A 13250-nucleotide genomic window follows, 5' to 3' on the forward strand; every position below is an offset into this window, starting at 1 on the left:
CCAGATAGATGAAATAGATTTCATATCAACCAAAAAGGTTTACGGATGAAAAAAGTTGACAAAGACCAAAACGAAGGACATTTTCACTATAATTTTAGTTAGTTTTGGAACCACAAAATACAGTTTCAGTTAGTTATCGTTTTTATAAAAACTCCCGTTTTTATTTTTATTTCCGTTAACGAAAATGTTTTTTCAGTTCTAGTTTTGGTTATTTTGGTAGTTTTGGTGAACTATAATAAACTGAGACTGAGTGATGGAGGATTATTATTTATTCACATATTAAACAGTCAGATTGTTTGTGTGATGACATGAAGAATAGAAAAGCAGATGATTATTAATATTTACAGCAGATATAAAAGATGAAGTCACTCCTTGAACTTCCACTCCTGCCGACACATGGGACACTGCTGCTGCACCTGCTGAGAGTTCAGCCACTTCAGGATACAGTGCATGTGGAAACAGTGGGAGCACTGGCCCCAGACCAGTGGGCAGTCGTCCCCAGGGACCTTACCTACACACACACACACACACACACACACACACACACACACACACACTCAGTTAAACTACCAACAGGAGACACAACGCTGGACAACAGGGACTAAATATAGAGAATATTAAGCATATTTTTGACCAAATACTGTGATATATTTATTCAGTATCTGGGCTTTTTTAACTGATTGGTATCAGATATTGAGCCTCATCACATTCTTTGTTGTTTTTACTTTGGATGAATGGATAGAAAGATGAATCAGTGTCTCAAAAATAATGTGAATATTACAAAAGACCCATTTTAAAAAGTCTGTATAATATGTAAATGTCCTCTGAACAGTGTGTCATCTCTATGACGCAACACCTGGTTGGAGCTGTTTGAAATGGATTATTTCATCATATTCTAATGTATTGAGATGCTCCTCTATCTATCTATCTATCTATCTATCTATCTATCTATCTATCTATCTATCTATCTATCTATCTATCTATCTATCATCCGTCCGTCCGTCCATCCGACCCATAAAATCATCCCAAAAAATATGTAAAATTACCACAAAAATATGTAAAAATTACCTTTTTTATTTCCCCCCAAAATATGTAAAATTACAGAAAAAAAAAGATGTGAAATCACCAACAAGCAGCAGTGGACGGCTCCTCTCACTAACAGAGATAACACACTCACTGACTCACACTCTGGATCAATACAGTTATTCTGATTGATTTATTAATAATAAACAACTGTTAGTTTCCTCTTACAGTCATTTAATAATAATAATAATAATAATAATAAAGAGGTCTTACAGTCATTTATTATTATTATTATTAATAATAATAATAATAATAATAATAATAATATTAAAGAGGTCTTACAGTCATTTAATAATAATAATAAAAATAATAATAAAGATGTCTAACAGTATTTTAATAATAATAATAATAATAATGATAAAGATGTCTTACAGTCATTTAATAATAATAATAATAATAAAGAGGTCTTACAGTCATTTAATAATAATAATTATAATAATAAAGATGTCTTACAGTCATTTAATAACAATAATAATAAAGAGGTCTTACAGTCATTTAATAATAATAATAATAAGAATAGTAATAATAATAATAATAATAAAGATGTCTAACAGTCATTTAATAATAATAATAATCATAATAATGTCTTACAGTCATTTAATAATAATAATAATAATAATAACAATAATAATAATAAAGATGTCTAACAGTAATTTATTATTATTATTAATAATAATAATAATAATAATAATAACAATAATAATAATAAAGATGTCTCACAGTAATTTAATAATAATAATAATAATGATAATAATAATAATAATAAAGATGTCTAACAGTAATTTAATAAAAGTAATAATAATAATAGTAATAATAATAATAACAATAATAATAATAATAATAGTAATAATAATAATAACAATAATAATAATAATAATAATAATAATAATAACAATAATAATAATAATAATAATAATAATAATAATAATAATGATAATAATAATAATAATAATAATAATAATAATAGTCTCACAGTCCGGGCAGCAGCCGTTGAACGGCATCCTGCAGATCCCGCAGTTCTCATCATTAGCGACCCAGAGCCAGGAGGCCACCCCGCTCCACTGGCGGACCTTCACCTTCATCCTCCTGTCAACAACAACAAACAACTGCTGTTTACCTTCAGTCCGTCAACAACAAACACTCTTATTTACCTTCATCCTCCCTGTCAACAACAAACACTGTTTAAACCTTAGCGGCTAACGTTAGCATAGGAGCTAACGTTAGCATAGGAGCTAACTGTTCCTGTTGATGGATGAATTCTGTCAGCAGAGAAACAGGTTTTAGTTTATTAACTCACTCAGCAGAAGTCAAACGTGTTCTTCAGATATCAGCAGCAGTTATTAATGTTTCTATTAAACCTACAAATCATCTTATAGTCAGTCAGCTAACGCTAACAGCTAGCAGCTAGTAGCTTAGCAAGCCGGGAAACATTTCTTCTTCTTCGCTGGTTATAAAAGCGGCTCGCTCACCAGCTGATAGTCTCTCTACCGCCACCTGCCGACCGGCCGGCGGCGGAGCCACACACACACACACACACACACATATATATATTTACATCTTTTTGCTTGTTTGTTTTTTCTAAAATGTATTCATTATTATTATTTTCTAAATTTTTACATTTTTTTATTTTTTACCAATAACAAATTGACTTAGAAAATTCATATAGGTGACTTATATTTTGGTTGTTTATTTTCTATTAATTTATTTGTATATTATTCCTCTGTTAAAAAAATAAAAATAAAAAAAAAACAATGTCAAACATGTTGTTCTGGTATTTAATGGCTCTTTATCACCTCTGGTTCATTGAGGCTCAGTGCTAGGACCTGGGATCAGGATGGGCTGCTGGGTCTGTCTGGTATTTTTTTGCTTTAGTTATATTACACCACGGCCTGAAGATGGCCTCACACATCTATTGGGAACTGTTCTGCAACAATATGGGTCACATTACTCCACTGTAAAATACTCTGGCAGCGTCTTTGTAGCAAAAATATATTGTAATATGTATACAAGACATCATTTTTGCATTTATCTTTTGTAAAACTATTTTTTCTCACTGTTTAATGTACTAAACACCATATCTCTAACAGAAATATACTGTAATATTTAATGGTAAAATCTTTAATTTATGCAGCATTTATAAAGTATTTTCTTGTCAATTATATGGCAGAACAGCATTTCTTTTGATGGAAAAACTTTTTATTTATAAGGTAAAAAATGGAATAAAATGACAATCTGAAACGTGAACTCAGCAGTGCTAACATCGTTTTATCCTTATATTACAAAAAGTTACACCATATTTATTACGTTAAAGTTATGGCAACCACAGCTGCTGGTTTTTTAAACAACAGTTTTTTTTTAAAGTGTAAAAATGTCACTCTAGATTAAAAAGGTTGCTGTAGAACCTCAACGGGTTAAACCTGCTCACTACAGAACACCTACACACACACACACACCGAAGGCTCTATATGTAGCAGTATAACTATTTCTGTACTTAACTTTAACCTTAATCTCATTTTGAATGAATGATGAGATGAGAGCCACATTATCTCTATGTATCATATTTCTTTGCAATTGTAATATTTTGGTAATCAGAAGAAAAACACCCCAAAAACACAGCAAGGGTACAGGACATGTGTTTATTGATCAACAACAATATTTACAGCAAACTTAGTCAAACTCAGTTATTCCACAGTTTGTAAACTGAGAACATGCTGAGATGATGAGAAGTGTTGATGTCAGATGAGAAGATGTAAACAGGAGGAACTAATCGACTGGCGGCAGCTCCTGGAGCTGGTGGACCTCTGGACCACGGTGGTTGGTCTCCACTGGTTCATTGTTGAGCTCAGCGTACTCTACTGACCCCTGCTGGCACACAGAGCACAGTTACACACTGTCACACAACATTCATTCATTCATTCATTCATTCATTCATTTATTACTTTATTCATTTATTAATACATTTATTCTCCTGATCCTCAGACACACAGAACATTCAGACTGAACAACATGTTAGAGGCCACGTTCATCAAGTACAACTGTAAAGGAAAAAAATATATGAAAATGTAGTCTTGTAATGAAAAAAAAATCATATTACAATGTGAAACTTTCTATAAAAAATACTATTGCAAAATTATGACTTTGTATTTAAAAATAATGAGAAACTTTCTTGAAGCAGTGACTTCATATCTCAAAATAATGACTTAGTAGCTCAACATGTTGAAGTAAGTAAGTAAGTAAGTAACTAACTAACTAACTAACTAACCTACCAACCAACCAACCAACCAACCATCCATCATCCATCCATCCATCCAACCAACCAACCAACCATCCATCATCCATCCATCCATCCATCCATCCATCCAACCAACCAACCAACCAACCAACCAACCAACCATCCAACTAACTAACTTACCAACCAAACAACTAAATAACCAACCAACCAACCAACCAACCATCCATCCATCATCCATCCATCCATCCATCCATCCATCCATCCATCCATCCATCCATCCATCCATCCATCCAACCAACCAACCAACCAACCATCCAACTAACTAACTTACCAACCAACCAAACAACTAAATAACCAACCATCCATCCATCCATCCATCCATCCATCCATCCAACCAACCAACCAACCAACCAACTAACTAACTAACTAACTAACTAACCAACTAACTAACTATTTCAATATGTTGTCTCACTATTATATATCATAAGATATTTCACCTTTACTTTATTATTTTGAGAAAGTGTCTCATGATTTTATAGTATGAAGTCATTATTGAGATATAAAAGTCATTCTTCTCATTTTATTGTGAGAACTGGGCCTCCATACTCATCAGTAACTCTGTGATATTTAAAACCATCTCAGGTTGTTTTTGTTTTTTTTGGCTTCTGGTAATATGTATGCAAAACATTTGCTGCGGCATGAATTTAAATTTGATTGTAAACTGTTTTCATCCATCTCCCTAAGTATCTAAGTGCTAATCCATATTTTAACTGGAGCTAAACCTAATAACAGGATAATTATCCTGGAGGATGCTCTGTTTTCCCCCAAAACACAATATTTCACTAGTGTACTGAACGTCAGTTTCCTGAGGAGCGGCAGCCCAGAATAACATTTCTGTAAGAAACAAGCCTGATAATCTGTCATCAAACAGATCCACTGATGAAAGAATCACCCTTTTTAGATCATGATGTCACATCCTCGCCTTATTATTCCACATTCCTGTCTTTAGAGCCTCTAACACCATGTAGGGTCAACAGGAGCTGCTGGACAGACAGTTTGAGGCTCAGATGGACCTGCAGCTCATAGAGCTGATGGGACTGTTGATAGGGAAGGAAGCCCCGCCCAACGCTTTGTTCTCTCTGGAAACTGTGACCGCTGTTTCCCTCTGGCTCTGCTTATCGGCCTGCAGAGGATCCCTGAGACCAGGAGGAGGCCTGAGACCGGGGGGAGGTTGCGTTTTTAATATGGGAGCCAATGAGGCTGGAATTTCTGGCCTCCAACAGAAAGCATTTTTGGCAAAACCATAATACCTATCATTGATCCGACTTCACTTTGAGCGTCCTGAGTTCTTCCTGAACGTCTACATATGTTTTTTGTGAAGAAAAATGAAGAAATAGCTTTGTAAGAGCGATTTGAAAAACTGTTAAATATGCTTTTCTACAGAAATCTTCCTGCGTTTTTAATATGGGAGCCAATGAGGCTGTTGGTGGTGTTGGTGGATCATCTGTGTGTCCTACGCCCAAACTATAACTCTGACAGCTTTACCAGAGGATTGTGAGGGAGAAGACTAATTTTCCTACGTTTCTATGTATAAATTATTTCTGTAGAGTGGAATTTGCGGCCTGGAGCGCAGTTTTCAAATTTATTTTTTGACAGTTTTTTCTCTCCCTCTACACTCTGAGTGATGATGTCACACACTGTGACACGAACATTCCGTGCAATACACACCCATTATAATCTCAGAATTTCTCCAAAAATGTTCATGGTCATTGAACAGGGATTGATAAAAACCTATATGACCTATCGAAACGTGGATTAATACACCGATACACAAGACTTGTGTCTACTGTTTAAAGTTTAAATGGAGTCTCTAGGTGAAATTATGCCGGAGAAGTAGACGTTTAAAAATCTCCAGTTATTGTTCTTTTTCGCTCATTTTTTTCGGCCGTCCCATTCACTTCAATGCAAAATTTTGCATTGAAGAAATTTGCATTTTTCCCAACAGCTATTGCTGGATGGGACCAGTGCTCGGTGCGATTGCCCCGTGGCCCTAATAAGGAGTGAGAGGAAGATGGGTGTGACTGTGCAGCTATATATATATATATATATATATATATATATATATATATATGATATGATACTCACATAGTCATGATGATCAGCAGCTCCTAGAGGAAAGAGCATCATGGTTAGATTAGTGTCTCTGGTCACCAAACAGTTATTCATGAGTCATGTGACTGTCATGGTGATGAGGTCACAGCTTCCTTTGTTTCAGTCTGGATCATTCTGACAACATTAGTTTCACTCTTACTAACTCTCCTGTCATCAGTCTGGAGCTACGGAAGCCCTGGGAGGACAGTAAAAACACAAAAGACTAGTGATTCATTTCCTTTGTCTGATCTGACGTGTTTCTGCTTCTTTGTTAGAAACTTAAGAACAGGTGAAAAAAGGTTTTACCAGAAAAATATTTATGAATCCCTAATGTATGAAAACAAAATGACTCAAACAGTGACAAAAGTATCATCAACAGTGAACACATGAATAGTTCTTAACTGTTTACTGTTTGCTCTGTTGCCTTTTTATGTTCCTTATTGAAAATTGTTTGTACTTCTTTGACTTCTTTACCCGATTATAATGTTGCTGTTTTTCCTTTTTCCCCCTATCTTTGTCTGCTCCTTCCTGTTTCCATTCTTCTTATTTTAATAGCCCTTTATATTCAAAAACAAGTGTTGTGAATTAGCTATTGTGCTAAAACATTTAAACAATGCATCTGGTCTGTCCAATGTAATTACTATGTCCATATCAAATAAACACTAAATAAAAATAATAAAATAATAATAAAATAATTGAATCTGTGAAATGTTAAAACTAATAAAATAAATTAAAAAAACATTACCAGATCTTTTTTTTTCACCAAAAGAAACAGAAATAAAAAGTTTTTGTCAGATGATTTTTTTGTTGTCAGGCTGATATTTCTGTTTGTTGTTTGTTCTGTTATGTTTATCTGAAGATGTTTATCTCCACCCTGGACTGGCCTCACACTATACTGTTATTTGTGTTACCCTTTTATTTGTCTTTTCTACCTCTAACTCTGTCTTTGGATTGAGTTTTTTATTACTATTTTATTGTTTTCATTGTTTTTATTTATAACTATTTGTGTATGATTTCATTCTATTTAATAACTGTACAGCACTTTGGTGAACTGAGGTTGTTTTTAAATGTCTATAAATAAACTTTGACTTGACTATCACAGGACTGACACATAGAGACACACAACCAATCACGCTCTCATTCACTCCTACGGGGAATTAAAGCCGGAGGACCCTGAGACGTGTTGATGCCATCAAATTCAGAATGAACTCATATTTTCCATGAAATGTTGAAATGTCTCAGTTTCAACATCTGATATGTTGTTTATGTTCTATTGGGAATAAAATATGGGTTTATGAGATTTGCAAACCACTGCATTCTGTTTTATTTACAGATATATATATATATATATATATATATATATATAAACACAGTGTCCCAACCTTTATGGGATTAGGTGTATAACAATTTAACATATTAAACTTGTCAATAACAAAGTATTGAAATCTGTTGGTATCATCAGAAAAATGTGTGGTTTCATGTCTCAGAATGATTTAAATATACTGAATTATAGTTTAATTTATCCACATCTCAGTTATTATAGTAATATTGTTTGGGCTTATCAGCACTTTTTCTAATTTAGATAAATTATTAATCACACAAAATAAATGTGTTAGATTAGCCAACTTCTCTAATTATTTGTCTCCATCTGCCCTTCTGTTTAAGAAACTCCATATATTGTCAGTCTACGATATTAATATACTTCAATCATGCATATTTATTTATAAATATATTCATCATTGCTGCCCAAATCTTTTCATGAATTCTTTCCAGTTAACTCTCAGCTCCGTTCTTACAGCCAGACACTCTGATAAACATTCACACTCTGTTTTATTTTGCTTCCAGAGGATCCAGACAGCAGGAATATTATTATTAATATCATATTCATCTAGTTAAATTATCTTCATCCCTCAATAATTTTAAGTTCAGACTGAAAGCTCAAATACAATTATTTATGTTGAAATTATGAGATAAAAAGTAAAAATTATGAGATAAAAAGTCAAAATTATAAGATAAAAAGTTGAAATTATGAGATAAAAAGTAATAATTATGAGATAAAATGTCATAATTATGAGATAAAAAGTCAAAATTATGAGATAAAAATTGAAATTATGACATAATAATTGAAATTATGAGATAAAAAGTCATAATTATGAGATAAAAAGTCAAAATTATGAGATAAAAAGTCAAAATTATGAGACAAAACAACAAAATGATGAGATAAAAAGTCAAAATTATAAGATAAAATGTAAAATTATGAGAAAAAAAATTTAAATTATGAAATAAAAAGTTAAAATTATAAGATAAAAAGTCAAAATTATGAGACAAAAAGTTAAAATTATGAGATAAAAAGTCATAATTATGAGACAAAACGTCAAAATTATGAGATAAAAAGTCATAATGTCTATAATCTTCCAGTCTAGTTGTCATTGGATCATTATCTCTTATTGCTGAAACACTCAAATACAATTATTTATACACACCATGTTTTTATTTCTGACTTTTTTGTGTGTGTTGCTATAAAATGGTACTTGTATTGCTTTCTTCTTAGTTGTTGTTGTTGTTGATTTATATTTGAATTGTTGTATATTTCTTGGTTTTGTGCTTGTTATAAGCCCATATTGGGTTTTTAACCTCTCTGCATTTACTATTCTGGTTTCATTTCTGTTTTTTGTAATTGTCCTTTCCTATGGTGCAAGTAAATTAATATAAATAAATACAAAATACACATTTTTTTTAAAGGAACTGAGAGGAACTTTTTGGCAAAAACTTTTTCCACCTGTTGTTAAGAGAGAAAAGAATGAGCTGAGAGTCTTGTGAAGGCGTCTGCAGGTTCTCTGACAGTAGAAACAGGAAACATTAGAGTCGATGGACTTCTCGATAGACACATCCAGCTCTTATCATAACAGGAAGTTCCTCCCAGCAGCTCCAGGATACGGTCACAGTGGTGGAGCTGCTAAACTGTCTCTGGAGCTCCACTACAACACTAACTGTTCAGGTATAGACCTTTATCAGCTGCTGCTGGAAACACTCATCATCACACTGGGAACCTAAATATGGAGCTGAAAGAGGCTAAAACAGGGCATTAGTTTAATTAGTTTTCCCAAGGGGCCACATGAGAAACTCTGGAGGGCGGCATCAAAACTCTTTTTCATGGCTTTATAAAATGCAGTAAACTATCTGGTTTGAGCTGCTGCTGGTAATAATACATGTTATGATAAGATTGTTAATGTTCAGTAAGTCAAATAAAGCAGTAAAACATAGTAAAAACTCCAATCATTATTTAAGTTTTCCAACAATTTTAAACACAACATACTTGTGTCTTTTTTTTTAGTAATTTTGTGTATTTTTTTGGTCATTTGTGTCTTTTTGTGTCTTTTTTGGTCATTTGTGTCTTTTTTTAAATAGTAATTTTGTGTCTTTTTTTTAGTCATTTTGTTTCTTTTTTTAAGTCATTCTGTGTCTTTTTTGTGTCATTTTGTGTCATTTTGTGTCTTTTTTGGTCATTTGTGTCTTTTTTTAAATAGTAATTTTGTGTCTTTTTGTGTCTTTTTTTAGTAATTTTGTGTTATTTTGTGTCTTTTTTTTAAGTAATTTTGTGTCTTTTTGTGTCATTTTGTGTCATTTTGTGTCTTTTTTAGTCGTTTTGTGTCTTTTGTAGTCCTTTAGTCCAACATAAAATGTGATTTTGAATCTTTTTTTTAACTTTCAAAACACTATCATGCTCAATAAAGAATTGTAAATGTGTCAAATGTGACCAAAGGTGTCAAATCTACCATATAAGAGGGTTCCATCCAGTTCTATCATTTGATACTAAATCTATTTGAGCTTGTCTCCAGTTTTACTTGGTATATCATCATCAAACTGAAACTGGCCTCATGGAGTTTACAGCCAGAACTTTAGAGGTAAATGTACAGTAGGGCTCCACGCTGCTTTGTTTTATACTCTGATGGAGGCAACAAGTCTGGATTATTTGGAGCTTTTGGGTTAATCGACTGTCAATAAAAACATTAAACTCACCATGTGGATCGTTCTGCAGCTCGCTGTAAACTGTGTCTGTTCCTTTCCTCACTGGGACTGTCGGTGCAGAAAGCAACACATCAGTCTGCTTCAACATCAAAAGACACTGTCTGTTTGATTTATCATTATCAGAAATCTAAAAGTCTGTTTTTAGGGTTGTGTCACATTCTGTAACGGCCATCTTCAGACCAGAAAGCAGCCTGGCAATTAGCTCAGCCCTTCCTGTTTATAAGGTCTGCTGCTCTGCTGGAAATCCCAGTAGTTATCCTTGCAGTTACAGCATGCAGGACATGTATTAATTATGGGTAATTATGCCCCTCCCAGGAAGTGTTGCCCTCTATACTCAACTCTAAAGGAATGTGGGCAAAGCAGAGAAAAATATCATCTTTTTTTTACGGGGAAATTTGGAATAGAGAGGAAAGAATGTGCAGAACAGTGGAAAAAATAAAGAGATAAAATACAGAATAATATAGCTTTGATAGTTAGAAACAAATCAGGGGGAAAAAAGTTGTCATATGGACTCAAAATAATATTTCCTCTGATTTACCTCTGGCGGGGTCCAGTGGGCGGGGATGCACCACCTCGGTGTACTCCACATCAGGCTCGTTGGACGCCAAGCTGCTCTCCTCTTCATCTGCTGCAACCAGAAACATGGACAAGAGTCTGTAAAACCTCTTCAACATGACTGAAACATTTTAATTACACTACTTGTTTCTTAAGCTTTAAAGATAATTCTTGACCACGGGAATAGAGTTGTGACAAATCAATCCCAACTCGAGGTCCATTTAGAAATGTAGTACAGGGGAACATGGGACCCTTTTTCTGAAAAAGTGTCCTATATTCCCCAGTCTCATACACATAGACACACTCCCCTTTCAGAAGCCTTCAACCATTTCACCAGGGGTTAAACTACCGGGACCGTCCAGGGCTCTGTCCCACCATATAGGTCTATGCACTCCTCTGTCACCATGGGACACTAGCACATTAGCACATTTTCAACAATATGTATTTCACTTTCAGTCTTAATAATTCAAACAATGACTAATTTGATTTGTCTTTGTAGCTGTAGAAAACCAGGAGGAAGTAACCAGCAGAAATCTGACACAAAGTGCTTTTTTTGCCTAAACCTAGCCATGTACATTTTCTACCTAAACCTAACCTAAAAACAGGGAACATAAGACCCTTTTTTCTTTTTCCCAGGGAACATAGTGATGACCCTGAACCGGGAGTTGGGTGTGTATTGTGAAAATACTATTTTCTTGTCTCTTCTTTCTTAATCTACTCTTTTTGCGGTGAGAGTAGAATTTACAACCTACAAATGGTGTAGGAAGTCACACATCAAGCGAGACTATAAGAAGTTATAACTATGGGCCATAGTTATAATTGTGTTGAGTTTGAGTGAATGTTGTCAGATGGATAATTTCTATGTGACCAGTTTAATAAAGTGCTGAGGTTTGGTGGCATGTCTCCTACCAAGACTTTATAAATTAAGAGGAACCAGTGCATGTCTCCTACCAAGATTTTATAAATGAAGAACCAGTGCATGTCTCCTACCAAGACTTTATAAATGAAGAACCAATGCATTTCTCCTACCAAGACTTTTTAAATGAAGAACCAATGCATGTCTCCTACCAAGACTTTACAAATGAAGAGGAACCAATGCATGTCTCCTACCAAGACTTAATAATGAAGAGGAACCAGTGCATGTCTCCTACCAAGACTTTATAAATGAAGAACCAGTGCATGTCTCCTACCAAGACTTAATAATGAAGAGGAACCAGTGCATGTCTCCTACCAAGACTTTATAAATGAAGAAGAACCAGTGCATGTCTCCTACCAAGACTTAATAATGAAGAGGAACCAGTGCATGTCTCCTACCAAGACTTTATAAATGAAGAACCAGTGCATGTCTCCTACCAAGACTTAATAATGAAGAGGAACCAGTGCATGTCTCCTACCAAGACTTTATAAATGAAGAAGAACCAGTGCATGTCTCCTACCAAGACTTAATAATGAAGAGGAACCAATGCATGTCTTGTCTTTGCCATCCCACCTTGTTGTATAGGAGTCGATGATGGGCGAAGTAACTGTCACCAGTGATGAATCAGTGATAAACAGAGTCCAGTGAGGTGAGAGTCTCTAGATAACATCAGAATAATCCAGAAGTGATCAACAGGTCATGTTGTTTACCTGCTTCAGGTGGTCTCTGGCTCCACACACTGACTGCAGCTCTGTCAACCTTCACTGTGAACACACAAACACAAACATCAGGTCATAAGGTGGGCCGCCAAACCCACAACTTTAAAATGTTGGAAGAATTCTGCACCCATCAGAATTAATAAATATACCTTAATAGGTAAAAACCAGTAAAGTGATCCATTACTGAGCCACATATGAGAATCACCTGACATCTACACTGTAAAACAGATCTGTTGTTTTTATGGTAAAAAACCAGCAGCTGTGGTTGTCAGAACTTTACCGTAATAAATACGGTGCAACTTTTTCTAATATTACAGTAAAATGTAATTAACACTGTTGATTTCACATTTTAGATTGCCATTTTATTCAATTTTTAGCGTATAAATAAAACATTTTTCCATCAAAAGAAACGCTGTTCTGCCATATAATTGACAAGAAAATACTTCATAAATGCTGCATAAATTAAAGATTTTACCATTAAATATTACAGTATATTTCTGTTAGAAATATGGTGTTTAGTACATTTAACAGTGAGAAAAAGTATTTTTTACAAAACATAAATGCA

General features: G+C 34.0%; 2 protein-coding genes across 2 annotated transcripts in view; both read right to left on the reverse strand.

The window, feature by feature from the left end:
- Positions 1–251: 251 nt before the first annotated feature.
- Positions 252–2537, reverse strand: anapc11 (APC11 anaphase promoting complex subunit 11 homolog (yeast)). Its single transcript, XM_059344032.1, has 3 exons — positions 2381–2537; positions 2057–2169; positions 252–511 (listed from the first exon to the last, which is right to left on the reverse strand). Exons 2-3 carry the CDS (start codon positions 2163–2165, stop codon positions 366–368), a joined length of 255 nt encoding a protein of 84 aa, XP_059200015.1. The 5' UTR covers positions 2166–2169; positions 2381–2537; the 3' UTR covers positions 252–365.
- Positions 2538–3746: 1209 nt separating this feature from the next.
- Positions 3747–13250, reverse strand: part of pecam1b (platelet and endothelial cell adhesion molecule 1b) — a 38919-nt gene continuing 29415 nt past the window's right edge. Inside the window, exons 12-16 of the mRNA XM_059343858.1 lie at positions 12677–12730; positions 11034–11123; positions 10487–10543; positions 6461–6483; positions 3747–3945 (exon numbers count right to left, since the gene is read on the reverse strand). Coding sequence (XP_059199841.1) covers positions 3847–3945; positions 6461–6483; positions 10487–10543; positions 11034–11123; positions 12677–12730 — 323 coding nt within the window. The 3' untranslated portion in view covers positions 3747–3846. The remainder of the gene's footprint in view (positions 3946–6460; positions 6484–10486; positions 10544–11033; positions 11124–12676; positions 12731–13250) is intronic.

Source organism: Centropristis striata, chromosome 1 (genome assembly GCF_030273125.1).
Source record: "Centropristis striata isolate RG_2023a ecotype Rhode Island chromosome 1, C.striata_1.0, whole genome shotgun sequence".
Taxonomy (NCBI): Eukaryota; Metazoa; Chordata; class Actinopteri; order Perciformes; family Serranidae; genus Centropristis; species Centropristis striata.